We start from the raw sequence: 26,960 nt of genomic DNA on the forward strand, positions 1-26,960 counted from the left end.
CAAGCCGCTCGGCGCGCTGCCCTCCGGCCACCAGGTGCGGGGAGGACGCGCCGCAGCGCCCGCCTCGGGGCCGCGCTGGTTAGGTAGCTGGAGGGACCGGAAGGATGGCGAGGAAGTAGGAGAGGGTTTCCTGAGATGAAAGATTACTTCCGTCCGGGCTCTGGCCTCTCTCTGGAGCCGGCTCGTTGGGGGCTGGGGAGCGGGGTGCGCGGGGCTCGGGGGCCGTGCGTTGCCACCTGCAGCGCCTGGGGCCGGCGGGACGCGCTCGGCCCTGTCGGGGGCTCACGTGGGGGGGGATCCTTGCAGGTGGGAGTCGAGAGCATTTCCTAGCGCCCGAGCCATGGTGGCCAAACAGCGCATCCGGATGGCTAACGAGAAGCACAGCAAAAACATCACCCAGAGGGGGAATGTAGCCAAAACCCTGGTAAGGCGGGGGCGGCGCTGACCGGGCGGCGTGGGGCCGGGCCCGGGCTGGGCGGGCGCGGGGCCAGCCTCCCCCTCCTCAGCGCCCCGGGCTGCCCCTCCCGCGGGGTCCCGCACGGTGGGCGCTGAGGGCCGGGCTCCCCGCGGCGCGGACTTGTGCTCGCTTGAGCGGAAAGGGCCCTGGTTGGCCGTGGCCCCTCTGGGAGCTTCTGCTGGGGCTACCGCGGAGGCGCAGAAGGGCCTCCCCAGAAGAGAACTGGGCCTTTGTCTCCGGGAAAGACGAAAGTCACATCCTTCAGGGAACAGTTAAACCAACTGCTTGACGCCGGGGGCCTGGAACCTAGTAGGTGCTAGCTCGGTTTTGTTGAATGAATGAATGAATGAATGAATGAATGAGTAAAGAGAGGCCCTTTGCCACGTCTCCCTCCTAGGCTTCATCCCCTGCCCTCCATCCCCAACAAACACACCAAGATAAGGTTTTCTTTCCTGCCCCTTTGTAATGGTCTCCGTGTATAAATTGGGGATTAGGGATGCTATGCAGCCGGTATTTCCCTCCATCCTCCTCTTTGGCCTCTTCTCCAGTGAGGCCCCGCACCACTCGGCGAAAGTTTAAAAGCAACATTCCCCTTGTTCTCCTCGTCAATTCCGGCTCATCCTGATAGTATGTTCCAGAACTTTAGAGACTAGCTTATTGCCAGGCATTCTGCACCTCCAAAACCATAGACTAAAGCTTTATAACAATGCTTACGTAAAATCTGTGCCTTAAGTACAGGGTTTTGTGTGTGTGTGTGTGTGTGTTGTTTGTTTGTTTGTTTTTAGGAAAGCAAATGATCTTCAACAGAAATTGCCAGGCCCATGATCCTGGACATTCAGAGGCAGCCCTCGGATGAGTTGTTGAGTAGAGCTGGTCTCCAAGTGTATGAGCAAAGGCGCATGGAATCTATTATCCCAGACACTTCAGTGGAAGTTCAGCTGAAACTTGAGGTTTGGCTGGAAGAGCTTGCAGACTTGATGAGGCAGTTGCTTTTAGCCAAAGGCATGAAGCTGGTTTGCTTAACTGAGCACAAAGCTGGATCTGCAATCTCCACTGCAGGATGTTAAAGTATTTGGGGATTATATCCCTAGGAGCTCAATTCTTCCCAGGATATCATACAGACTAGCTGATTTACTGAAAATTTCTAGTCGTGTGGTTCCTTTTAGTGAACTGAAAAAACAGAGGTCACTTAATTCTCCTCAGCTGACAACTGATCTGACTGCAGAAGTAACAACAAAACAGAAACTGCTTTGCAGAGCTGTTTTACCCATTGGGCTCGATAAAGTCAGTGTCTGCCACTTCTAGCTTCTCAAGACCACTAGAAAATGTTTGGTACCTGAAACAAAAATGATTGGCTCCAAACTAAGAAAAGAAAATGGAAAAATTGGAGGAAATGCTGTTTAAATATCTAGGAAATGTAGTCAACTTGACTGCAGTTCAACTTAACTTTCAGGGATATTTTCAAATTATGTTTAATGTATGGTCTGAATGGATTTTTAATAGGTTCTGATATACCATGGAGTGGGCCCTTCAGAAGTGCCTGGCGCCTATGAATGTTTCTAAATGGTCCTACTAACTTTGTAATGAAAGGTTTCCAAAGCAAGCCACAATGTATGTTTATTTTCCCTTGGTTAGAAAGGCTTTTTGGTTAACTTTATTGTAAATGGATCAGTATCCAAAAAGAAAAATGAAATTCTCTTTCAAAAAGAAACACTTTAAATCTTAAATCTCATTTTCCTAATTAGAGATCAAACATGATTATACTTTGAAGGAAGTAACTTGTAAGGGGTAGCTTGTTCAGAATGAAATTCAGTAAATGCAGACACATGAACAGATTCTAACAGAAAATTCAGAATAATTGTTCACAAATAAACTCCGTTAATTGTATATAGATGCTTGGGTATTTCATTATCAGCTTACAGCTATGGAGTGAATCAATACTGTTCTCCCAGATAACAGAAATGGAATAATCATTTCATGATTATACGGTAGTAACTTCTTCAGAATGAAAGGGCGATTTAAATTTCAGAGTTCTGAGTTACCCTGCTGGTATCTTATCACAGGGAAAGCCATCCTCTGCATTTTGGAGCCCAGGGAGTGACAAATTCCTGTGGGAAATGAACCATGTCATTTGCAGGATTCTACTGCTTTTCTTACCTTTCCCAGCAATAGATTCAGGCTTAGGTGAATTGTCCCAATAGATTTGTGCTGGGCACTGCTTCCCCAAAAAAGTAACTCAAAGCTCTCAAAAAACGATATATTGGTATCATGACCAGCCAAGGAGTTCTTGAGCTCTGAAAGTCCACAAATAATATTGATTCACTGTGGAATGTCATCAAAAAGGATTTTGTGTTATCAGGATGCAAGCTCTGTATCCTGAAAATTTGAGTTTTTCTGCAAAGGAAAAAATAAATGATTCCATTTGGTAACTGCGTGAGACCAAAAATCCATCCACAGGCTCCTGGATTCACTTGTTGACTCTGCTGGAGATAGAACTAGATGAATTTTTTCGTTTAGCATCAGTGGGATGACAGCAACAGAATTTGTTTCTGGTCAACTATCACAAGTGATTAGGAAGTTGGCGAAGGGGCAGAGGGGTGAATGTCACACTCTGTTCAGGTAACTTTATTTAATACCCCTATTATTTACGTGCTCTGATCTTGACTTGGTCTTAAGTGCCAAAGAATGACACAGTACAAATGCTGATTAAAGTTATCCTATGCAATTATTTAAGACTGATTTTGTCTTTCTTCTAGTCAAAAGAAACCATGTATTCCCTTGCAGTGAGATTTGCCACCATACAAGAGTGTTGGTAGATACAAGTGGTCAAGGTCGGAGAAGTGAGTGGTCTTAATCCTTAGATTCTACCTGCCACTGACACTAATCCATACTTCTCTAGTAAGAGAAATGCTGGAATAACCCTGTCACCAATTGGGGAGTATTAAAGGAGCCAATATCCTTCCTAGACCCTTTCTTTACGCTAGCGGACCTAAGACATCGTATTTAGTGGGGCTTGTATGCTTATTCATTCTTCGAAGAACATTTATTAAGCGTCTGTTGTGTTTAAGTTCTGGGCCAGACGTTGCTATACATTGATATATGAAAGAGACACAGTGCCTGCCCTTGCAGGGCTTACAGTCTGTGGAAAGACAGACATCAAACACAGTATCACAAGAATGAACATCGAGATACAAACTGTGATAAATGCTATCTAAAAAAAAAGTACTTGGTGATTTAAGTGCCAAGTGAGCTCAACTGAGGTAGAAGAGAGAAGGCTCTCTAAGAATGCAACAGGTAAGCTGAGAACCGAAGAACTGTTGCCTTGTCTATGATAAAATAAGTTCTTTAACCTATATTGGCCACAGCCTATTTTGGGCTCATGTCAATGAGGGAATATTTAGTGAGTTCTTCATTTTTCTTCACTCTACCTTCTCCCTTTTCACTTGAGAAATTCCCCACATTTTCAGATGCCTTTCTCAGAAAATAATGGTTTTCCATTGATTGATTTGCTTGTAAGGACCAAGCCTTACCTGCGCACAGACCCAGAGGAGTTGCAGAGGGACCTTCCTCTGACGTCTGTGCTTTTGGCTTGAGAAGGGCAGGCGGTACGCAGGGCTGGTCCGTGTGGGAACCACAGTCCCCTTATGCTTCCCGGGGATGCTGAGATTTCTCCCAAGCATAAGCGTCACTAAGAATTAGGAGGTTTATTACAAAACGCCGCTCCCCTCATCTCCATACACAGCTGCTGTGGTGCGTCTACTGTTCCCAGGGTTTCCACTGCAGTGGCTTCCCAGGTTTTTAGCACTTAGCAAGTTTTGAGAAAATGGCTGTGCTCTGTAACCCTGCTTGGAAGCCACGGATGCAGGAATTCAAGATGAATCTGTTGGAGGAAAATCCCCTGGCTCCGTAAAGAGGGAGACCTAAATGTGAACCCCAGCTGTTGTCCCAGTTAGCAAACCTTGAGCCTCAGATGGAGGCTCCTCGATGGAGATGACAATACTGGCCTTGCGAGGGGTTGTGAGTGCTAGAGATCGCGGTTGTTGGCTGCTTTCTAGAGTGCCTGGCATGACGTGTGCTTTCAGCCAACAGAAACAATGATTAGTAATATCATTTTTGGCTTCCCAAATCACTGTATTGGTTTGTGTATTTATACCTCATCGGTCCCCAGAATATTTAAGAACCACCCAGTTCATTGAATTACAGGGGTGTAAGTAAGGTTATTGATGAATTTTTCCAAACCAATCTTGATCCCTTAAAATTGACTTTGTTCGTCTAGATCTGCCCGCTGGCATTGAGACTGGGTCTGTCTCATTCACAGAGGTGTCTAGTGACTAGCCATACTCAGTAAATGCTTCTTGAATGAATGAAGCTAATCTTACTTTCTCCCATTCCCTTTCAGAGGCCGCAAGAAGAGAAATATCCTGTGGGACCATGGCTGTTGGCACTGTTTGTTTTTGTTGTCTGCGGCTCAGGTATGGGTTTCTCGCTGCCCTTATATCCCATGGTCTCCTTTGTCCTATAAAAACACATGTTTTATTCTCAAGGTAAATAGACAAAAACTATATTGGTCTGGGATTCAAGTTAATTGCTGCCCAAAGCCTTCATCTTAATAGGTTTTGATTTCATTGCCATCCCAGCAGACAGAGTAGAGACAGAACTGATGTGCTATCAAATCATAATCATAAATGATCACAGTGAGCAATTAAACTGGCTGTGGCTACACTTCAGAGTTCAGTTAAAGCTTCCTCTGAAGACCTAACCTAAAAAGGGCATTTGGAACAGAAAGCGGAGCACCTGTCTGCCTAAGATAATCCACGTTCCAGAGAGAAGGAGAGGCCTTATGCCTTAAGGGAAGCTCTGCAGAGGTGCTGGGTAGAACAGAGCCTTTGACCTGAGCCTCAAGGGTGCAGCCACCTGGTGCTGGAAGGTGGCAAGTTAAGAGAGCTTTACTCACACACACACACACACAGCGCAGACTTGACCAGAAGGATCATGCAGTTGTTTCTAGTTGACCTCTGTAATTGGGAGCCTTGACTTAATTCCTGGTCCCCATGGGGTCTCTGAAGTACTGGTGAGTGGAGGTCACTTCTATCAACAAGGTAGGTCTTTAGACGTTCCCATCCTCCATCTCCTCACTGTTGCTGAGGGCAGGGAAGGCGAGGAGTACACATCTTCCTGCAAAGATCTAAAACTCCCAGGAAGACGTCATTCCTCCCCAATGGCAAGAGACGCCCATGACTAAAGGTGCCTCTGACCTTTAGGAGACCACTCTTCCAAGGAAATGAAAGCTCTTAGGAGGAAGGAGGGATCCGATGGTCTTGGCACTATTGCCAAACAAGCCTTTGTGTGAGGCTCAGTTTTTTTTTTTTTTTTGGCGGTACGTGGGTCTCTCACTGTTGTGGCCTCTCCCGTTGCGGAGCACAGGCTGCGGACGCGCAGGCCCAGCGGCCATGGCTCACGGGCCCAGCTGCCCCGCGGCATGTGGGATCTTCCCGGACCGGGGCACGAACCCGTGTCCCCTGCATCGGCAGGTGGACTCTCAACCACTGTGCCACCAGGGAAGCCCCAAGGCTCAATTTTTTAAAGTTGATTCCAAGATGAGAGAAGATCTTCCACTCCAAGAAACGAAAGTGTACACCATCCCTAAAGATGTGTCCTCAAAGGGAGTCTTTTGTCCAATACAGAGATCGCTCATCTTTAATACAGTTTACCTGGCCACTGCTGGAATACTTCAGGAGCGCTCACTCCTTCAAAAAGCCTATCCCAGGGCTTCCCTGGTGGCGCAGTGGTTGAGAGTCCGCCTGCCGATGCAGGGGACACGGGTTCGTGCCCCAGTCTGGGAAGATCCCACATGCCGCGGAGCGGCTGGGCCCGTGAGCCATGGCCGCTGAGCCTGCGCGTCCGGAGCCTGTGCTCCGCAACGGGAGAGGCCACGACAGTGAGAGGCCCGCGTACCGAAAAAAAAAAAAAAAAAGCCTATCCCATTTCTGTGCAGCTCTGATTCTGTTGGAAACATCTCCCCTCCTTTGAACCACACTGTGGTGTCTCCTCGGTAGTTCAGGTGTGGACGCCGGAAACCACACAGCTTAGACTCTTTTGCTTCTGAACGTCTTGACCCTTCGGATATTTTCAAGATGACTGCCTAGGGACTCCTTCTGCAAACTCAACTTCCCTAGTTCTCTCAGCCTTGTCCTCATAAGATGTAGTTTCTAGACCCTTCCGTACATGCCATGACTCTCTTAAAGTATTGCATTTGCAACTGCAGAAGTTGGTCTAGAAATGGTGCAACTGCTACAGAGATAGTAGGTCTGTCCCTGCTTTTTGTCTCATAACCCTGCTTTTATTAATATGCCCCAAACAGTTTATTTATTTATTTATTTAACATCTTTATTGGAGTATAATTGCTTTACAATCTATGTTAGTTTCTGCCGTGTAACAATGTGAATCAGCTATATGTATACACATATCCCCATATCCCCTCCCTCTTGCGTCTCCCTCCCACCCTCCCTATCCCACCCCTCTAGGTGGTCACAGAGCACCGAGCTGATCTCCCTGTTCTATGTGGCTGCTTCCCACTAGCTATCTATTTTACATTTGGTAGTGTATATAAACCCATGCCACCCTCTCATTTCGTCCCAGCTTACCCTTCCCCACCCCGTGTCCTCAAGTCCATTCTCTACGTCTGTGTCTTTATTCCTATCCTGCCCCTAGGTTCTTCAGAACCAATTTTTTTTTGGATTCCATATATATGTGTTAGCATACGGTATTTGTTTTTCTCTTTCTGACTTACTTCACTCTGTATGACAGACTCTAGGTCCACCCACTTCACTACAAATAACTCAATTTCATTTCTTTTTATGGCTGAGTAATATATTCTGTATGTGTGCCACAGCTTCTTTAACCATTCATCTGTCTATGGACATTTAGGTTGCTTCCACGTCCTGGCTATTGTAAATACAGTTGCAATGAACATTTTGGTACATGACTCTTTTTGAATTATGGTTTTCTCAGGGTATATGCCCAGTAGTGGGATTGCTGGGTCATATGGTAGTTCTATTTTTAGTTTTTTAAGGAACCTCCATACTGTTCTCCATAGTGGCTGTATCAATTTACATTCCCACCAACAGTGCAAGAGGGTTCCCTTTTCTCCACACCCTCTCCAGCATTTATTGTTTGTAGATTTTTTGATGATGGCCATTCTGATTGGTGTGAGGTGATACCTTATTGTAGTTTTGATTTGCATTTCTCTAATGATTAGTGATGTTGAGCAGCCTTTCACGTGTTTGTTGGCAATCTGTATATCTTCTTTGGAGAAATGTCTGTTTAGGTCTTCTGCCCATTTTTGGATTGGGTTGTTGTTTTGATACTGAGCTCCATGAGCTGCTTGTATATTTTGGAGATTAATTCTTTGTCTTACAGTTTATTTTTAATAATCACAGCACCTCCTAGACTTACAGAGAGCTAATGGCCAGCCAGGCCCCACCAAGCTCTTCTTCACGTCAACTTCCTGCAAGCTTCAGAGATGCATCTCCGTACCCTCCCATCTAAAGTTGTCCCCTATCTGCATTACACATTGTTTTATTTTATTCATGGCCCTCGTTGACATTTGAAATTATTTAATTTGCTTACTTATTATCCATTTCTCTCTACTAGGATATAAGCTTAGGGAAGACAGTATTTAACTTCCACTAAATTTTTAGATACTAGCACAGTTTTTAGCACATAGGGAGTGGTTAATCTCGTTGGCTAGATGGATGGATGGATGGATGGATAAAACCAAATATTCCCCATGCTGTAGATATTAAATAGACTTTTTTTAAGACCTAATATAAAGCTCCATGAACATTTCTATTTTAATTTCATTGTTGGTTGTTAAGCTGTTTTTCTACAGAGTAGCCATAAAGTATGGAAACGTAGAAGAACATAAATAATAAATGGCTTACTGATATTACATAATAATGTACAGTATGGTTAGTGATGTTACATGATGCATTCAGTGTATTGCCCTGCATTAGCAGTGCATAGTTCAGAGCACTGTGAAAAATTGCAATGGGGCTTCCCTGGTGGCACAGTGGTTGAGAGTCCGCCTGCCAATGCAGGGGACATGGGTTCATGCCCCGGTCCGGGAAGATCCCACATGCCGCAGAGCGGCTGGGCCCGTGAGCCATGGCCGCTGGGCCTGCGCGTCCGGAGCCTGTGCTCCACAACGGGAGAGGCCACAGCAGTGAGAGGCCCGCATAATGCAAAAAAAAAAAAAAAAGAAACGAAATTGAGTCATTTGTAGTGAGGTGGATGGACCTAGAGACTGTCATACACAGTGAAGTAAGTCAGAAAGAGAAAAACAAATACTGTATCTTAACACATATATATGGAATCTAAAAAAAAAAAAAAATGGTTCTGAAGAACCTAGGGGCAGGACAGGAATAAAGATACAGACTTAGAGAATGGACTTGAGGACACGGGGAGGGGGAAGGGTAAGCTGGGACAAAGTGAGAGAGTGGCATGGACATATATACACTACCAAATGTAAGGTAGATAGCTAGTGGGAAGCAGCCGCATAGCACGGGGAGATCAGCTCCGTACTTTGCAACCACCTAGAGGGGTGGGATAAGGAGGGTGGGAGGGAGACGCAAGAGGGAAGGGATATGGGGATATACAGGGATATACGTATGCATATAGCTGATTCACTTTGTTATACAGCAGAAACTAACACAACACTGTAATTCAATTTTCTCCAATAAAGATGTTAAAAAAAAAAAGTTATCTACGTTTTCAGGCTTTATGGCCAAACTGTAGATTGTTAGATCTTGAACCTTGAGCCTTTCATCTAATTATCTCTCTCTCCCAGCTTTATGGTTTCTTGAAAGTATATTATTCGTCCAAGGCACTGATAAAAGTCTAGATTTGGAGAAGCCCACAGAAAACAGTTAGAGACAACTCCCCTCAGGTTGACTTTGAACCTCTCAGCAAAACTCCTGCAAGCAGCCCTCGTGTCTTGAGGGTCCCTGGTGTGCCTGGCGCTGTGCGGGCTTTGGAGATACAAACTCCTTCAGGGGGCAGCTGGCACTGGGGAGACAGATAAGGAACATGTCGTTGCTCCCAGGAAAAGAACACTCTGACAGCAGAGCACCCAGAGGGTTTGGCAAGCGTGGACAAGGGACCGTCTTAGTGCGTTCGGGCTGCTATAACAAACTACCATAGACTGGGTGGCTTGTAAACAGCAGAAATTTATTGCTCACAGTTCTGGAGCCTGGAAGTCACATTAGGGTACCAGTGTGGTCGGTTGGGGGCCCCTTTCCCAATCACAGACTTCTCCTTGTATCCTCACATGGCATCCACACGTGGTAGAAGGGGCTAGGGAGCTCAGTAGGGTCTCTCTTATAAGAGCACTAATCCAATTCATGAGGCCTCCGCCCTCAGGACCTAATCACCTCCCAAAGGCCCCATCTTTCTACCACCATCACATTGGACATTAGGATTCCAACATGTGGATCTCAGAAAACACAGTCAGACTATATCACGGCCTTCTAACTCATACTGAGCAGAAGAGAAAGTTTCCCAGAGAAGGTGCCATTTGAGCTGAGTTTTGAAGGACAAACAGCCAGACAAAGGGAAGGTTATTCCACATGAGGGAACACTGCATGACAAAGGCACAGAGGCCTGAGATAGTAGGACAGGCTCAAGACTGGCCAAAGCCCAGTCACAGGGATCCGTGAGGCTCGGTCATCACGTAGCCCTTGTTGTCAGGAACTAAATAGATACAGAGCTGGTGGTTTGTTTTTTTTTTTTTTTCTTTTTGGGCTTCGAGATACACAGTAACCGGGGCCCCCTCCGGCCTGTGCCCTTAGGTAGCATATAGGAGAGGGGGAAAAGCCAATAAGTCATTTAGTCTGGCTGTTTTTCTCCAACCTGTGCTAGTTCTCAATATCCATCCTTTCCAAAGGGATTAAAAACCTTCCCTAAATTACATCTTAATTAAAATTTTGCCAGGCTTATTGGTTCACATAGTAGGAACTGTATCTTTCCCCCCGTTTGGATAAATTGGGACATTTGCTGACAACAATCTTTTGGAATCTTCCCAGTCTCCATTAGTTTTTTCAGGGATCAAGTACATTTCTCTGCTATCCTCTCTGTTGGTTTGTCCAGGGGCATGGGATGGGAGCCTGCAGGGCCTGGAGATTTGGACTTAAAGTGGCCAAAAGGACACACCCCTTACTGACATACTACATCCCCTGCCTGCATGTCTGGTGCTCTTCTAAGGATGCTTCTTTAAATCTAGTTAAGACCACTAGCTTCTATGGAAAGGCTAGACATCAAACGGGGAGTTGGGTCCTCTTAACTTTATCCTCTGTTAACATGCCACCATGATCCCCAAGAAATGGACCTCCTCCTTTTTAAAATCATATCTAAAAATAATCCACCACCAGCTCCCTTTTTTTCTTATTTTCTTTCCTTTCTTTTTTTTTTTTGCCAACTTTAGCATTTTTTTTGCAAGCTTCAGCTCAGGCCAAGCTCTGTTCTCACAGAAATGTGTCACTCTTCTCAGTTCGTCCTTGGTACTGTGCCCTTCCTTCTATCTTTGTCCGTGTCCTTTTCTAAACCAAACACGTCACGAAAAACACAATAGCTCCTTTAGATTCATACCCGTTGCCACGTCTCTGGGATTAGTCAAGATTCAGTTCTTCTTGCAGCTCCCACTCTCCCTCCTGAGTTCCTCCCTTTTCAGAGTCACAGACCATAGGCTCCTACCTATCTTTTTTATTTAATTTATTTTATTGAAGTATAGTTGATTTACAGTGTTGTGTTAATTTCTGCTGTACAGCTAAGTGATTCAGTTATCTGCCTATCTCTTCTCTTCGTTTAAAAGAATGCGATTATGACCACCTAGAGGGGTGGGATAGGGAGGGTGGGAGGGAGACGCAAGAGGGGGGAGATATGGGGATATATGTATATGTATAGCTGATTCACTTTGTTATACAGCAGAAACTGACACACCACTGTAAAGCATTTATACTCCAATAAAGATGTTTTAAAAAAATGTGATTTCCTCAAATCTAACTCTTCCCTTTATCAGTTCCTCTGCTTTACGTAATGAGCCTCTCGGTGCCTGGATGATTGAAGCCCCTAACCACTGCTCTCTCTCGCTTCTGTTCCACTTTTGTAGCACAAAGTAGGAGAGACCCGCCCCATCTAGCGTCCTGCCATCATCTGTGGTGTGCACAACAGCACCTTCACCCCTGTCCTTGCCTGTCACGCTCGCACAAAATGCACTGGAGTTTGCGGTGGGATTTCCATACCTCTGCAGACATACCCCTTCCTGTCCCTGTCCAGCGAGTCCCTTTCCTTTGAACAGGATATACCCGTGTGCCAGGCTTAAGTTCCATTTCACCAAGTCCCTGGGATACCTCTGAGGTCATTCGCCCTCTCTGAGTTCGTGTGGTTAGTTATTCACATTTTGTAGATCTTTATACAGACAGGAAAAATACGAAATCTTCTAATAGTAGTGAAGATGCTGATCACTGACCTGATTCTCTTGCTTTCGTGACCTCACTCTATTAAACCCACTTTTCTAATCGACGGTGGGCTGGGCAAAGGATTCTTTTTTAGAAATAGTGTCACATAGAAAACAAACTTATGGTTACCAAAGCGGAGTGGGGAGAGGGGGAAGGGATAAATTAGGAGTTGGAGATTAACAGATACACACTACTGCATATAAGAAAGATAAACAACGAGGACCTACTGTATAGCACAGGGAACTATATTCAGTATCTTGTAATAACCTATAAAGGAAGAGAATCTGAAAAAGAATATATATATATATATATATATATATATATATATATACTGAATCATTTTGCTGTACACACCTGAAACATTGTAAATCAACTACACTTCAGTTTAAAACATTATAGAGGGCTCCCCTGGTGGTGCAGTGGTTAAGAATCCGCCTGCCAATGCAGGGGACACGGGTTCAAGCCCTGGTCCGGGAAGATCCCACATGCCGCGGAGCAACTAAGCCCGTGCACCACAACTACTGAGCCTGCACTCTAGAGCCCGCGAGCCACAACTACTGAGCCCACATGCTGCAACTGCTAAAGCCCGCACGCCTAGAGCCCGTGCTCCACAACAAGAGAAGCCACCGCCACAATGAGAAGCCCGTGCACCGCAACGAAGAGTAGCCCCCGCTCGCCGCAACTAGAGAAACCCCGTGCGCAGCAACGGAGACACGATGCAGCCAAGAATTAATTAATTTATTTAAAAAAATTAAAATTATAGAAATACTGTCAGTGTACCTAGGGTAAATAAATTTTCAGGTGAGGCGAGTCACAAGGAATGCAGGTTTTATCTGTTTTCCTAGTATCTTTGGGGAAAAAATGAAGAATGGTAAAAATGTTGACCTTTAAGTATAGGCTCACTTATGGGTCACCCTTACTCCATTTTATGTGGCAAAACAAGTTAACGAACCTCCAAGAGGTTACGGGACCCCATTATTATGGGGAGTGATGTGTCACAGCAGACTCTTGACCCCTTCCTTCTCGGCTTCTTTCCGGCCTTCCTTGTTCTCCACACATGCCTTTCGTGCCAGCAGTGGTGGTACTGATAAGAGCCAGATAACGAAAAGGAAGGAAGAGGAACCGGGGCAGCAGTGAGGGCACAGCACACAGGCACCCAGAGCCCCCTGGCACAAAAACACATGCCCAGGGAATGCCCACCCCTCACCAGGGAGACCCCCCGAGATCCCAGTCCAGCCCAAGTCCATGGTGGTAACCAGTCAGAGGACATTATCTAAGTACTAAATACACCCCCCTTCAGAGGAAGGAAATTCCCACTTTCCAGGATTGCAAAAGGTCTCTTAGGCAAGACGCTTCTTTGAAAACTGACCAACTGGCAGTAAATGGATAAGAGGCTTCAGAGGGGAGGATAGTTTGGGGCTCCGCCAGATGTGGATTCAAAACCTGGATTCGCTATGTTTCTGCTGAATAACCTTAGACAAGTTCATTACTCTCTCTGTATTGATTTCCTTATCCATCCAACGGGGATAGGAGGAGCCCCTCCAGAGGTTGTCCTGGTACTGAATAGTTCCAGGGACGTAAGTGCTGGCCCACAGCACGCTTGAAACCTGCAGCTTCAGTCACCACCATCTCTGTCCCCATCGCCCTCATGTAAAGTAGTGGCACCGTGAATGGGACCGGTGTGTCACGGACGCTTTAGGCTCCCATTACCTTCCATCCTCCCAGGCCACGCCTTCACCTGGCAGGCTCAGCCACTCACGGTGGTCTTGACCTTCCAGAGAGCTGTAGACCCCGCCTCTTCACTCCAAGGAGCAGTGTGAGCAATTTCAGTGATAACACTCCCAGCGGGTGAGACCGTGTTCCCACGATAAAGCATCAGAGTCTTTCAGACCGACCCAGGCAGGAAAAAGGAAGCGCCCAGAGGTACACTAAAATCAGTGAATAGGGGTTTGTACTTTAAGTTGAATATGAGAAATAAACTAAGTTTTATTCCCTTAAAGCAACCCAAATATACCACCGTTTTGCTATTTAAAAAAAAAAAAAAAAGTTTTCTTTGTGAGATGCAAAAGCTTTTGAGACATGGAATTGTCCAGATAGGACATCTCAGGGCCATATCTTGCTTTGTCTGGTTTAATTTGGAAACTAGCCTTATTGTTGTTAGTATTCTATACATTTCATCAGAAATCTAAAACCTGTTTCTTAGTCAGATACCTCTTCTGGGTCCCCTCAGATGACTATCGCAAAGAGGCCAGAAACTTTTCTTGTTCAGATCCTGACCCAGGACTTCTGCTTGGGCCTTTTTAACTGGTTGCATTTGTCTTTATTTGATCTCCTAGGACCCCAGATTCACACTGAAGCCCCAAGGGTTTAAACACCCCCCTCTTAGAGACTTGGCCGTTTTAATAAAAATATTATCTTCCATTTCTGCAGGCGGTGGGGCCTCTTTCCAGATAAGCAGCTCGTCCTGACTCTCAGTCCCCGGTTTCAAAGCCTGCCTCTTTAGAGAACTGTTTGATAGCTTCTGAAGAGTACTTGTTTTTATCTTGAGACTCAGAGACAAGCGTGACCCGGAATGTCCGTCTGAGGCGGCAGAGATGCCGTCACACAGATACGCCAACTGCTATCTGCGCGAGACACTTGCTGTCTGCGTGTGCTTCCCCGGACCGTGGATGAAGCCCGTCCTGCTGGTTGTGCCCACAGCCCTTGGCCCTGGGTTTCCCTCCCCCTTTTGTCCTCACGTCTTTCAGGAGCCTTGTGGAGAAGGGTTCGGAGGCCTCCCCAGAGCTCTGTGATGAGTATGCCACTGTGCATCTGTAATGTCTGACCTGAACGCGGCAGTGACAGCGGGGTCCCAACCCTGGCCTACCCATCTTATAGTGTCAGTGCCACAGTGTTCACAGGGCAACTGTCTTCTGCATTTTTGACTTTCGTCTTGGACTAGAAGTTGCACCTGGACTCAGTGACAGTAGGTCTTTCCCTTCACATGCAGTTGACCAGACAGTATGTTAGCGCTTACATGTGTCTCGTGATCCTGTTGCATCATTCACCTCTCCCGAGCCCAGGTGTGTCCCTGAGTGTGGACAGGAGGCAGCAAGCTGAGAGCCGTCTTCTCTGTCCTCATCCCTCACTGAGGTTCCAACCGGGGTCAATGGAACCACCATTTAACCCCCATCATGCTGTGATTCTCAGAGGGAAACTCTTACACACCAGCCACACCCCACCTCCCTCCCTCAGACTACTTCTCCCTCGTCTATCCCTCATTTCAATTGCATTTCTCTCTCTCTGGCCGAACCTGATACTCACTTCCTAATTAGAGATTATGTGAATTTTAGTCATTCTTGAAGTCTGGCTTTTCTTGAAACAGATGAGCTTATATCCCCCATCAGAGGGAAACCTCTAGGGGAATAGGATTAACCAGTGACTTATTTCCTTCCTAATTTTCTATAGTTTCCAATTTTGTCAATGAGCATATATTACTTGTATAATCAGAAAAAAATAAGTGTATTTAGAGAGCAGAATTGCTAAACTCTTGGCTTTTCTTTTCTTTTTAAAGCAGTAGACCTTTCTTTTTTTTTTTTTTTTTTTAGAGCAGTAGACCTCTTTGTTCAAATCTTAGAGGGAAACAAAAGAAAAGCTGTTCTGGTTGAAGCAGGATCTGTCATGTGTCTGTGTTTATGTCTGTGTCTGTGTGTGTCTTTGTATGTATGTTGTCTGTGTGTGTTTGTGTATGTTTGTGTGTATCTGTGTTCATGTGTCTCTGTTTGCGTGTGTGTGTCTGTGTATTTTTGTTTGTGTGTATCTGTGTGTGTGTGTGTATAGGGGTGCCTCCTGTGTTGCTGGATATACTGATTTTTTTATCATCCCCAGAAGGGAATACACATCTGGACCCTCTTTGCCCATCAAATAGGAAATTGTGTCCGGCCCAGCACTGGCCTCTGTGATTCCAGAGTTAAGGCCTTTCCCAAAGAGCCTACTAGGTTCATTTGGCACCATCAGTTGTGAGTAGCTGCACTGTTTCTGGGCAGGGACGTTCCCTTTGTCTGGCAGTTAACAGACTGTACTCTTCTCCTGTATCTGGTAGGCACTCTGCCTGCCGGGGCAGGACTGGGGAGAGATAACGTGTCACAGCCTGGACCGTTTTTCAGGACAACCTATTCAGAACAGATAAGGAAAGTGATTCCCTGAGACGTTCTAAGCTAGGCCTGAATGCCTCCTGTCCTCCCGGCCTCCTGTTTCTGGTGGTCCAGTGGTCTCCCTTTATGTCTGCACTGGAGGCCTCTCCGTTTCTGGAAGAGCCCACAGCCCCACCCTCCCTAGGACTGGCTGTTTTGTTAAGGATGCTGTGGAGGAGGGACAGGACTAAGTGCTGTGTGAACCAGCTCCAGGGACAGCCTCCTTGGGTTGGAAACCCGGCTCTGCCACCTACTAGCCGTGCAGCCTTGTCCAAGCTACTCACCCACACGCCCACTCCAAGCCTCAGTGTCGTCCATTCTTAAAAGGGATAGGATCCTACCTGAAAACTCCTAGGATCCTCATGGAAATCAATCCTGAGGACGAAATGAGACAACGCATGCCACACGTTTTACAAATGTTTGTTGTTATTGTCATTATGTTGACGGCCCTTAGTTGCACTGTCTCCTTGCCTCTCAACCCCCCTGGCGAGGTGCCGACCAAGATTCTGAATGCTTGCAAGGAAAGAAAGATAACATTTTGTCCTTTGTGATGGGGAGAAAACTTGGGGGAGCAGAGCTCTGAGATACTGGGGAAGCTGCAGGAACCCCAGCTCCCACCTGGACAGGGAGAGGGCAGGGTTCGCCGGCCAGAGGTCAGTGGTGTCACCCCTGCAGGGACAGCTAGAGCTGGAGCCTCTTCTCTCCTTCTAGAAAGAACTCTTTAAAAACTAGCCAATGGGGGCAAGCAGAATCTATTCATACAACTATTTTGGTTACCGTTTCTTGAGTACTTATTCTAATGCCAGGTCCTACACTTATATTTTCTTTTCTCATCACACAGTCCCTACAAAGAAGCTATGGTACTCATTTTTCCAAATCACAAAACAGAGGTTCAAAGAGGAAATCAACCAGCATCCCGTAGCTAAAAAGAGAGCTAATACCCAAACCTAAACTCCAAACCCATCTGCTTTCTATTATCCTATTATCCTTCTCTCTTACCATTTCCCCCAAAATACCATGGAGCAGATTTTCCACCAACTTCAGGCCTCTAGCATATGACTGTGTGTTGAAAAGAACTCCTGTTAAAACATCTCCTACTTTCCCTGCCAGAAAATGTGCATTGTCCAGAGATTCCAGATGGACGGCCATTCTCGGTCTGCTCCCAGGTGGATAAAGCCCTGACCCAGCCACGGGCTGCTTCTTGACTGGGCCACCGGGGTACTCCATCACCTTGCTCTGTCCTGGACACTTGCTCCAGGACAAATTTGAATTCACCGTGTTTGCAGGTCGACCACATAAGCACTGGCCTTTCCTGGAGACTGCCTGAACTATCTTGAAATTGTGACACCCAGAGGGAGTCACAGCCCCAAGACGCAAGTTTGAGGAACTCAGCAGCCCTGGAGCAACCTTTCCGTTCCACCACAAAGGAAAGCTTGAGGACATGCGTCTGCTCTGGAACTCCTGCCTCAGGATCTGAGATGCACAGTCTGGAAAAGATGTCCCATCAGCCATTGGCTCCCTCAAGGTGACCTACGGCCTCGCTTGTCATGTGCTTCCCTCTGCCCTGTGGCCCTGTGCCCCTGGGGCCCTTTGGGTCTGTGTATGGTTTCCTTCTCGGAAGAGTGCTCTGCTGTCTGCCATCTTAATGTGGAGAGAGCGTCCCATTCTTTGCTAATACGATCTCTCTTTTCACAGTGCCCTCCTGCCCTCACCTATCCCTGGCTTCCCTCTCTTTACCCTCTTCTCCATCTCTGGAGAAGCCATGGGGAAGTGGCATCTTGCCTTTGACTATCTTTGTGCTAATTCTTTCAGGGAGCTTAATGACCCACCTTGGCGATGTCTTGTCTCCTAACATCTCTGCTTTTTTTTCCTCAAGGCCCAGACTTTTCTTACCAATGCTTTCATTTTTTAAATTTTTTAAATGAAAAATAATCAAAGTTGTGTGAATTCTAGAGTCGGCTTATCCTCCTAAAGGATGTTCCTCTGGCCTGTCTTGATCTCTCTTCTCAGCAACTCCCTTGATCTCGCTGATCGTCCACCATTTACTTTCAATAAAGGTGGTTTTCGGAAGGCCCCATTGTCTGGCAGGGCTCCAGCTTTCTTACAGTCTCCTAGGGGATCCACTTGTGTCATCTCTGTGTCCTTTGGGCACTCTCAGTTAGCTGGGGTGGGGCAGTCCCCAGGGAAGCGTGGATTGGGCTGGCCCAGCTCCCGGCCTTAAGGGGTTTATGTTCTCGACTTGTGACTGGACTTCCCCTCAAGAACTGAGCTCTTGGAGCAATTGAATCTCAAGGTCACCATTTGATGCTGATTCTTTAGGTCTGAAGAGTAATCAATTGAGGTTTTTAAAATGTATTTTCCTCCACGCTGTTTGCAATTTTCCACCGTTCAGTCCTTCAGTAAATTTTTACTGAGGACCTACTATGTGCGTGGTGCTGAGCTTAGGCCCGGGGGTAGAGCTGGGGGCAAAATCATCCCTGCTCTCCTGGAGCTTGTGGTCTCGTGGGGAAGAAAGATGAGTCAAACAAATAATTATGCTGCAACATGTAAAATTTCAGGCATGAAAATGTTTGAAGGAGAGGAACATAGGGCTGCGAAAGCATAGACAGGCCAACCTTGGAAACATTGCAAGTTCGGGTCCAGACCACTGCAATAAAGCTAATATCGCAATAAAGCAGGTCACATGAGTTTTCGGTTTCCCAGTGCACATAAAAGTTCTGTTTACATTATACTGTAGTCTTTTAAGCATGCAATAAATAGCATTATGTCTAAAAAAAAGGTATACATACCTTAATTTAAAAATGCTTTATTGCTGAAAAACGCTAACCATCATCTGAGCCTTTCAGTGAGTCCTAATCTTTTTGTAACAGTAACATCAAAGATCACTGATCACAGATCACTGTAACAAATATAAAAATAATGAAAACGTCTGAAATATTGTGAGAATGACCAGAATGTGACACAGAGGCACGAAGTGAGCAAATGCTGGTGGAAAAAGTGTTGCCCATAGACTTGTTACACACAGGGTTGCCACAAACCTTCAATTTGTAAAAAACAAAAAACAAAATGCAATATTGGCAAAGTGCAATAAAACGAGGTGTGCCTGTAATGCAAAGGGCTGGTGTGCTCTAGGGAAGTGGTTCTCAAAGTGTGGTCCCTGGACCAGCAGCCTCAGCGTCAACTATGAACTTGTTAGAAATATACATTCTCAGTTCCCACCCCAGACCCACTGGATTAGAAACTCTAGGGATGGGGTCCAGTGCCTGTTTTCAAACATTTTCAGGGGATTGTGAGACATAAGTTTGAGAACTCCTGCTTCAGATGGTCAAAGACGGCTTCTCTGAAGAAATAACTTCTGAATTTTGAAGTAAAACTAGGCAATAGGGCAGGGTGGGGAAAGTATTTCAGAAAGAAAGAATGGCGTGTGTAAAAGCCCAGTAGTAAGAGCAGGGAGCTTTTAAAAACAGGAGGGCTTACCGTAAGAGAGGAGGAGAGTGGAGAAGGTGAATCTGGACGGGTTGCCAGGGGCCAGGAGATGCAGGTCATGGAGGCTTCACCAAGGATTGGGCAATAGAATGCTTCTGGTGTGTTAGAAACTCAAGGAGGGCACGATCTCACTTGTTTTTATTTAAAGAATAATTCTAGCTACGGTATGGAGGAAGGATTGAAGGTATAGCAAGAGTAGACCGGTGGAGGTCACCGCAGGAACCAGGGGAAAGATGACGGTAACTTGGACTAGGGTGGTTTCGGGAAGGATGGAGCGAAAGACGCACAGTCACGAGATTATTAGGTAATGCCCACAGGTCTTGGTCATCCATCAGAGGTATCAAGGATGACTCTGGCATTTTTGGTGTACGTGCAAGATGGAGGAGGACGATGCCAAGCTTGGCAACGGGAAGAGATCATGAGAAGGTCCTGTTGCATTTGACGTGCCTTTGAGCCACTTGTGTGTAGGTATCAATTAGGTGGTGGAAGGTGTAGGTCTGGAGCTCCGAGGAGAGGTTGGGGCTGGCAACACACATTGGTGAGTCATCAAAAGCTAAGTGGCAACTGAAATTGTGGGCCGGGATGAGATCACCTGGGAGAAGGAATGTAATGAAGAGAAGAAAGCCAGCCACGCTCACTGCAGAACTTCAACATTCTTGTTTACTGGTCAGGAGGAGTTAGGATGACCCCCATAAACCACGTTTAGTGTAAAGAGCCAAAGAGAAGACGGAAAACTAGAAACTAGGAGAGTGGTGTGTCACAGAGGCCAAGGGAAGAGAGTTTCCAGTAGGGAGCGCTCAGCGAGGGTAAGTAGGGGTGTATGACAAGAGGCAGCGTCCTTCAGGACGCTAGTTGGATTAAGTGACATGGAAGGTCATTTGTATCTTTAGCAAGAGCTATTTCACTGGAGTGAAGAGAAAAGCTAGAATGCAGTGGAATGAGGTGGAACCCAAAGGTAAGGAAATGGAGAAAGTGAGGACGTAGACAGCTTTTTTGGAAATGGTTGTAAAGAGGAAGAGGACACCTGTGGATGGGAGACATGGAGTCAGGAGGGTTGTTCTGGTTGATTTTTGAGTTGCAAGTGCTTCTTGCATGTTAAACCCTAAGAATTTCATTGAAAGGGAAGGGCTGAATAAAAGAGAGATGTGATCGTCTCAGGTTACCAAGGACCAGGATCCTGTACAGGTGGGAGAGTGCGGAAGCTCCCAGATTCTGTAGTTCCCACTCTAGCCTGGATTTTCCTGAACCTCTGACCTGCCCAAGGCCAGATCCCCTGACCTTGAATGCCTGCCCTCCTTCCCTTTCTTGGCATCCGTCCTCCCTGCTGACTCGCCTGCCCACAGCCCCTTTCCTGCTGCCCGCTCGGCTGTTTTCTCTGCTTTGTTCACCCTCTGTTAAGTTATTAACTTGTCAGGGTCCAGACTCCCCGCTTCCTTTCCCACTTTGAACCCACTCTTGGCTGCCTTCCCGTTCACCGCCTCAGAAAGTCAGCATCGGGGAGGCCAGGGTTGTAGGGCTGGTCATTACTGGCGGGCACGTAGAAGTACAGTTAATATAATTGGTATAGGATGGTGAAGGCTTCTTAAAGACACTGACATTGACATAAGCCTTCTTAAAGACAGGGATACAATTCTTAAAGACGTTGAAAAAGGAATCATAAAACACAACCATCTCTCCATTATCTTAGAGGTGGAGGCAAATGGTGAACTTAAAATAGACTTTATTCAAAGTAATTTCTCCAAGAGGGTTCAATTTTAAAGGGCCGCCTGTACACATGTTAAAGACCATCAGATTTTTACCTGTTAATTCATGGATTCAATTAGGGTCAGGAATGATCTTTCATTAGTTTTTAAAGCAGACTCAGAAATAGGTACGTTGTTTTAATATGTGTTGCTACTCTGAGGCCAGCAAACTTTGTCTAAGATTCTTAAGAGAAATTTGCAGCAGTTCCTTAAAAAGAATTGAGTGGTTTTATCGTTACCCAGCACTTCTGAAGTCATGAATTAACTTAATAGGGTCTGATGGACTAAGGGACAGCCTGTTTCGTATTCACTAACCTATATCCTACTGATAATGATTCCTTGTCTACGGATAAATCTCAGAGAAATAACATTTTGGAGCATCTATTATGGGCAGATATTTTACATATTATCTACAGTTTTATAAATAGAGAAATCAGGGCTCAGAACTATTTAGTGAATTCCGAAAATTCACACCTCTAGAGGGTGGCAGGTAGCACCTGAGCTCTGGTATTCATGCTCACACATGGAAGCAGCAGCCATCCTTGTAGTAATAGGAACGGTAATAATAGCAATGATTCCCATGCACCGAAACCTTGATGTGTGAGGAGCCTCATGTATGTCAGATCATTTAATCCCTGTAAGCAGCGTGGTCCTCATTTCACAGCAGAGGAGACAGAATTGAAGAGGTTAAATTATTCATGCAGTCACACAGCTATTCAGTGAAGAGATGGGATTCAAACCCAGTTCCCTCAGACCCTAACATTCCCCTCTAAAGTAAGCCTGTTTGTCCAAATTAGGGATGTTTTCCTGATCCCAAGAACAAAGCCTGAGGCACGGTAGATGTAAATATTTTTTTCCTAATGTGCTTGAATATACAGCTGTCTTCCAGCACTCCTGTGGAGCCAGAACACAGGAATGTTTATTTAATTTTTATTCCTTGTTAGCTTTGGTAGAGGAGGGTGGAAACATCCGTGTTCCGGCAAGCTTATACATTTGGGTAAGGTACTTTCTCATCCATCTAGCAACTTCTCCCGTTAAGAGCCACCCCCCAGATGAGAATAAAACAAGAAAACCTCTGAGCACAACCAGAGTTAAATATCACAACTTGTTGAATTAACTCCTTTATCTAGAGAAGACTCTTTCCGACCTTCACACACAACTGGTTGACTCTTAATTTTATACATAGTTCTAACAGCCTTTGTTTTTGGCTCAGTCTACAGTAGCATAATAATAGAAGAGGGCCCACTGCAGATGGTGTAGTAGCACCAGAGATGTGACCAGAGCTAAGAGTCATTGGGACCAAATAACTGCAAAGAAGCAGAAATGAGAGCCCAAGAAGTACAGCCAACCGGAGCTATTTTGGGATCAGATCAAACACTGTGCGTCCTCTATAACCATATTACAGCAGAGTCTTAGCAGTTATCACTTTTTATTATGGTCGCGCTGAACATCCATGAAACCGTAGTATATTAAATCGTGCTGGGTGTATGTCCAGTTTAGGAAAGTCTTGATGATGTGCACAGTGACTTTTTCAGTTTATGAAAAACCAACCACATTAGCGCTTTATCTACCCTTCAAATCTAACTGTCCAAGAAAGAGTCCCCGGGGCCCTCGGTGTGAATTATCTTTGGATCCCCAAAGCACGATGCCTGACACATAGTATGTGCTCACTAACGTTAGTTGATAAAATATCAAACACTTTGTTTCTCGAGGGTTCTGGGTAGCGTATTTCACTATGGTTACTTAGGAAGCAGCGTTCCTGGGTATATTCCAGGCTGACTTTATGAAGGAGAGAAGGGGTGAGCCCCCTGAATGTTCTGTGCTTGTTCGGTTTTCACGCTTGATACCCAGCTGCCCCTCAAAAAAAAAAAATCATTCTATATGTGTTCATTGCTATTATTATCATGATTGTCTCCATCACGATTGACCAATATTGTATATGTCACACCTGGAGAGGATGTGAAAAAGAAGTTGGACCTTCCTCTCCTGGAACATATTTAAACCCTATAAACAAAACCAGGCTGGGTGCTATCCAACCAGCTCTTACCAGAATAAGGGGAGGGAGTCCCAGGAATTGTCTGTGGACGTTCAGGCTACCCACCCCTTCATGAAGGAGTTCGGTCCACTTAGTGAAGACGGTGCCCTGAATAAATCAGTGCTGCTCTCGGTGCATTTCAAGTCGAATTTCAGAGAGTTCCAGGCCGCCTGAAGATGCACTTGTATCAAAGGTTGTCAGCAGCCGGGGGCCCAGCTCCACGTGTCTGCTCCCAGCACCTGGCCTTCCTTCCAGTTCAAGGGCAGCTTCTTTTCCAGGTCACAGCCATTTTGAAGAGGCAGCGTTGGCTGACCTGTTAAGTGAGTGCCCTGCCTGCACGAAAGCGCTGTCCCCCGCTGCCCGGCAACATCAGAACATTCTGGGGAAGAGGGCCAAATCTCTCAGTGCCTGAGGGATTTCTGGCCTTCACTCCTGGCGGAATTAGCAGAAGTTATCCATAAATCCCCGAGGCATCCATCAGCAGACAGAGCAAGGCTGCCTTTTTAAAGAAGTTCACTGACCTCTTGTTAACTTAACTCCTTGTTAGGAAATATCTAATCAGCCGTGTGCTAACAGGTCCAGGGCCCGGGGTCGGCAGAAGCAGGGCTCTCAGTGGGGCTGGGTTTCCAGCTGTGCGCTGTCTGGTGTCTGAGCCGTCTGTTTTGTTTTCCTCCTTCAGCTATCTTCCAGATCATTCAGAGCATAAGGATGGGCATGTGAGCAGGCTGGGCTTTGACACGGCCCCCTGCCGCTGGAGGGTGGAGGACCGCTTCAGCTCTTAGCCGGGTATCTGTGGGAAGCTGACAAGCCATCCAGAAGAGAAAAAAAAGGCTCCCTCAACTGTTCCCTGATCACTTCATCGTGGATGTCAGACCAAATTTCTTTCTCACAGGACATCTCGGTACATCCGTGTTCTCAAGCGGAAAGGACATTTTGCTTTGCAGTTGGCAGGATTGGTAGCTCTCTGGGTGTCTGCAGCAGAGCTGTCTGTCTGCTTTTGCCCTGGGTTTCGCTGATGTCTGCTTGCGGGCTTCTGAATGATCACCGCTTTACTTTCTATAGATACGATCTCTGCTCCATTGGGAATTGCTTTTACAAATAAATGTCTTTGTTCAACCTTATACACTGTGTGGGTTCCAGTGAGAAAACCAAAGTGAAGATGATGTCAGGAAAGCTCCGGAGGGATGGGTAGGGTAGGGGACTTGATTATGTAACTGGGGAAGGTCAGGGAATCTGTGGCCCGGGAACCAGGGCTAAGTTTGCCCAGCCGGGCGCTGGCCACCCTCAAGGTCTTTGCCTGAAATGAAGCCCTGGGCAGCTCTAAGGACCTTGGGTTTTTCACACATTTGACAAAGTGTGGATCTTCTGGGGTTCTTTCTTTTTTCGGTTCGCTTTTTGTTGTCCTTTTTTTTCAATCCAGAAAAGGTACCTACAATGTGTGTTAAAGTCCAATTAGCCATTATCTCTTCTGTGGGCTGCATCAGGGCTTGGTGCGTCACAGAGGCCTCTTTGGAAAAATCATCCAACCTCAGGCCCAGCCCTGCCCTAACCTAGAGCACCGGGCAGGCAGGAGTCCTGCCGGCTGGGTGGGTGAGGTTCAAGGTTGGTGGGTGAGACCCTCCTCTCCCCGGCCAGCCTTCCCCACAGCGTCTCAAAGTGTGGACGGCCTGCATCCCGTCTCCGTGTGGGGGGGGGCCTAGGAGGATGCATCTCAAAATGCAGACTCCTGGGTTCCACCTCAAGCCTGCTAAATCCAAATCCCCACCACTGGGGCTAAGAACAAGTGTTTGGTACCAGCTCCCTGGGTGAGGCTCGTGTCCTCTACGCCGAGATCCTGAAAAAACCCCGCTGAGGAGCGAATGAAGTTCTGTCCCGTTCCGAGCAGCAAAGGCAGCCGAGCTTGCTCTTAAGCAAAGCCTCTCCTGGCAGGGACTGGGTGACATTTGGCCTGCCCCCTGGTTGGGGCTTCTCATCTTGCCCAAGGAAGTCCTAGGGACAGCCACTCAGATGACCTGCAGGATTAAAGATGCTCACCGTGCAACTTCAAACAGGCCTTCACTATTTTTTTAAAAAATTCCATCTTTGCATCCTTAACCATTTTTTTCCAGCCCTTAAAACTGTGAGAGCTTTAAAAACAGAAGTGGCAGAAGGGGCCAGGACCTCTTGCCGCCACTTCAGGGGCTTTGTTGTAAGTGGCCCTTTGGAATGGGGGGGGGGGACGCTTTTTGTCCCCGAGAGTCTTTCACCCCAGACCTTTTAGTGATATTCTTGAAAGCTTTCTTTTCTCCCATACTCTGAGTTCCCCTCCTTCCCCTTTCTTTCCCACTGAGAAGAGGGTGACAGAGCTGTTCTGAAATTAGCTGCCCCAGGGACAGGCTACCGTCCTTAGGCTTCCCCACTCCCCATTCCAACCCCAAACCTCTCCTGAGACAGCAGAGGATAATCCCCACCACCTGAGGGCTGCACTGAGTAGATGCTTCATGAGCTGGTCTGCTCATCGTCCTGGCTCTGTCTGGCCGTCCTCTTCTTGGTGACTAAGATCCGTGTGAGATCAGACCCCACTGCTGCCTGCCAAGAAGCCAGCATAAGGAAGCCCCCTTGATATAAAGGTTCCCTGGTCTGTGCTCCCACAAACACCCTCTCTGACACCCACGGGGCCTGGACTTGATCTAAGGGCCTTCCCCTTCCTTTCCTAATGCCAATGACAGTACACCTGCCAGACCATCGTGAAAAGCCATCACTGGGCCTGAGCTTTGAAATTCATCCTTTATTGGAGAGAGTCTTTTCCCTCCCTAATTTGGTCTTTCCCACAACAGTAATAGCCAATGGGGTGATATCCCCATTTCAAGAAAAGGACACTGAAATTTGGCCTCCAGATAAACCCAGCTGTCGCCAGGTGACAGGTGTGGTGGGCTGAGTCTCTTGTCATCCGTAAAACTTCCCATGATGGATTTATCTCCCCAGAAGATGCAATCATCCCCAAATTGGTTTTCTATTAGTTTCCAGGTAGCCTCCCTGGAAGCACTTGTATAGGACAGTCTGCCCACCCTGGTGACTTCTGCCAGCCCTCTGCAAGCGGAGATGGGAGCTGCCCTAAGTAAATTAGGTTCATGGCTGATTTATACTGAACAGTGGAGACTTTCTGCCATGACACACAGTAAGAAACACATGGCAACCCGATGCACAGCACACCCACCAAAGCAACTATAACAGAACAACACATCCTTAACACATGTGATGCACCCTGATTTTTTTTTCCCTAGTCTTTTTTTTTTTTTTTTTTAATGCCGGTTGCACCCTCCTTAAATGACTTTATAACCCACGAGTAGATTGCAACCTACAGTGTGAAAACACTGCTCTTTCTGGAGAAAAATCAAGCCCTTCATGGGAGACAGATAAGCAAGGGCTCACAAGGTAAGAAAGTCTGAATCCCACACTGAGTTCTGAGGAGAACCAGACCTCACATCTCAATCACAGTCAGTACCTCCAGGGGCACATTAAACCGCTTCTTTGGGGACTCAAGGTGCAGATCCTGCAGAGAAAGAACGAGCACCT

General features: G+C 46.5%; 1 protein-coding gene across 1 annotated transcript; it reads left to right on the top strand.

Annotated features, from left to right (window-relative positions):
• Positions 1 to 224: 224 nt before the first annotated feature.
• On the top strand, positions 225 to 24,884 carry SERP2 (stress associated endoplasmic reticulum protein family member 2). Its single transcript, XM_089899522.1, has 5 exons — positions 225 to 424; positions 4,857 to 4,929; positions 17,429 to 17,461; positions 17,547 to 17,667; positions 24,085 to 24,884. Exons 1-5 carry the CDS (start codon positions 341 to 343, stop codon positions 24,185 to 24,187), a joined length of 414 nt encoding a protein of 137 aa, XP_089755648.1. The 5' UTR covers positions 225 to 340; the 3' UTR covers positions 24,188 to 24,884.
• Positions 24,885 to 26,960: the final 2,076 nt, after the last annotated feature.

The sequence above is a fragment of the Delphinapterus leucas genome, chromosome 18 (genome assembly GCF_059928025.1).
Source record: "Delphinapterus leucas isolate spDelLeu-1000000601 "Yukka" chromosome 18, BTC_Dleu_Yukka2, whole genome shotgun sequence".
NCBI lineage: Eukaryota > Metazoa > Chordata > Mammalia > Artiodactyla > Monodontidae > Delphinapterus > Delphinapterus leucas.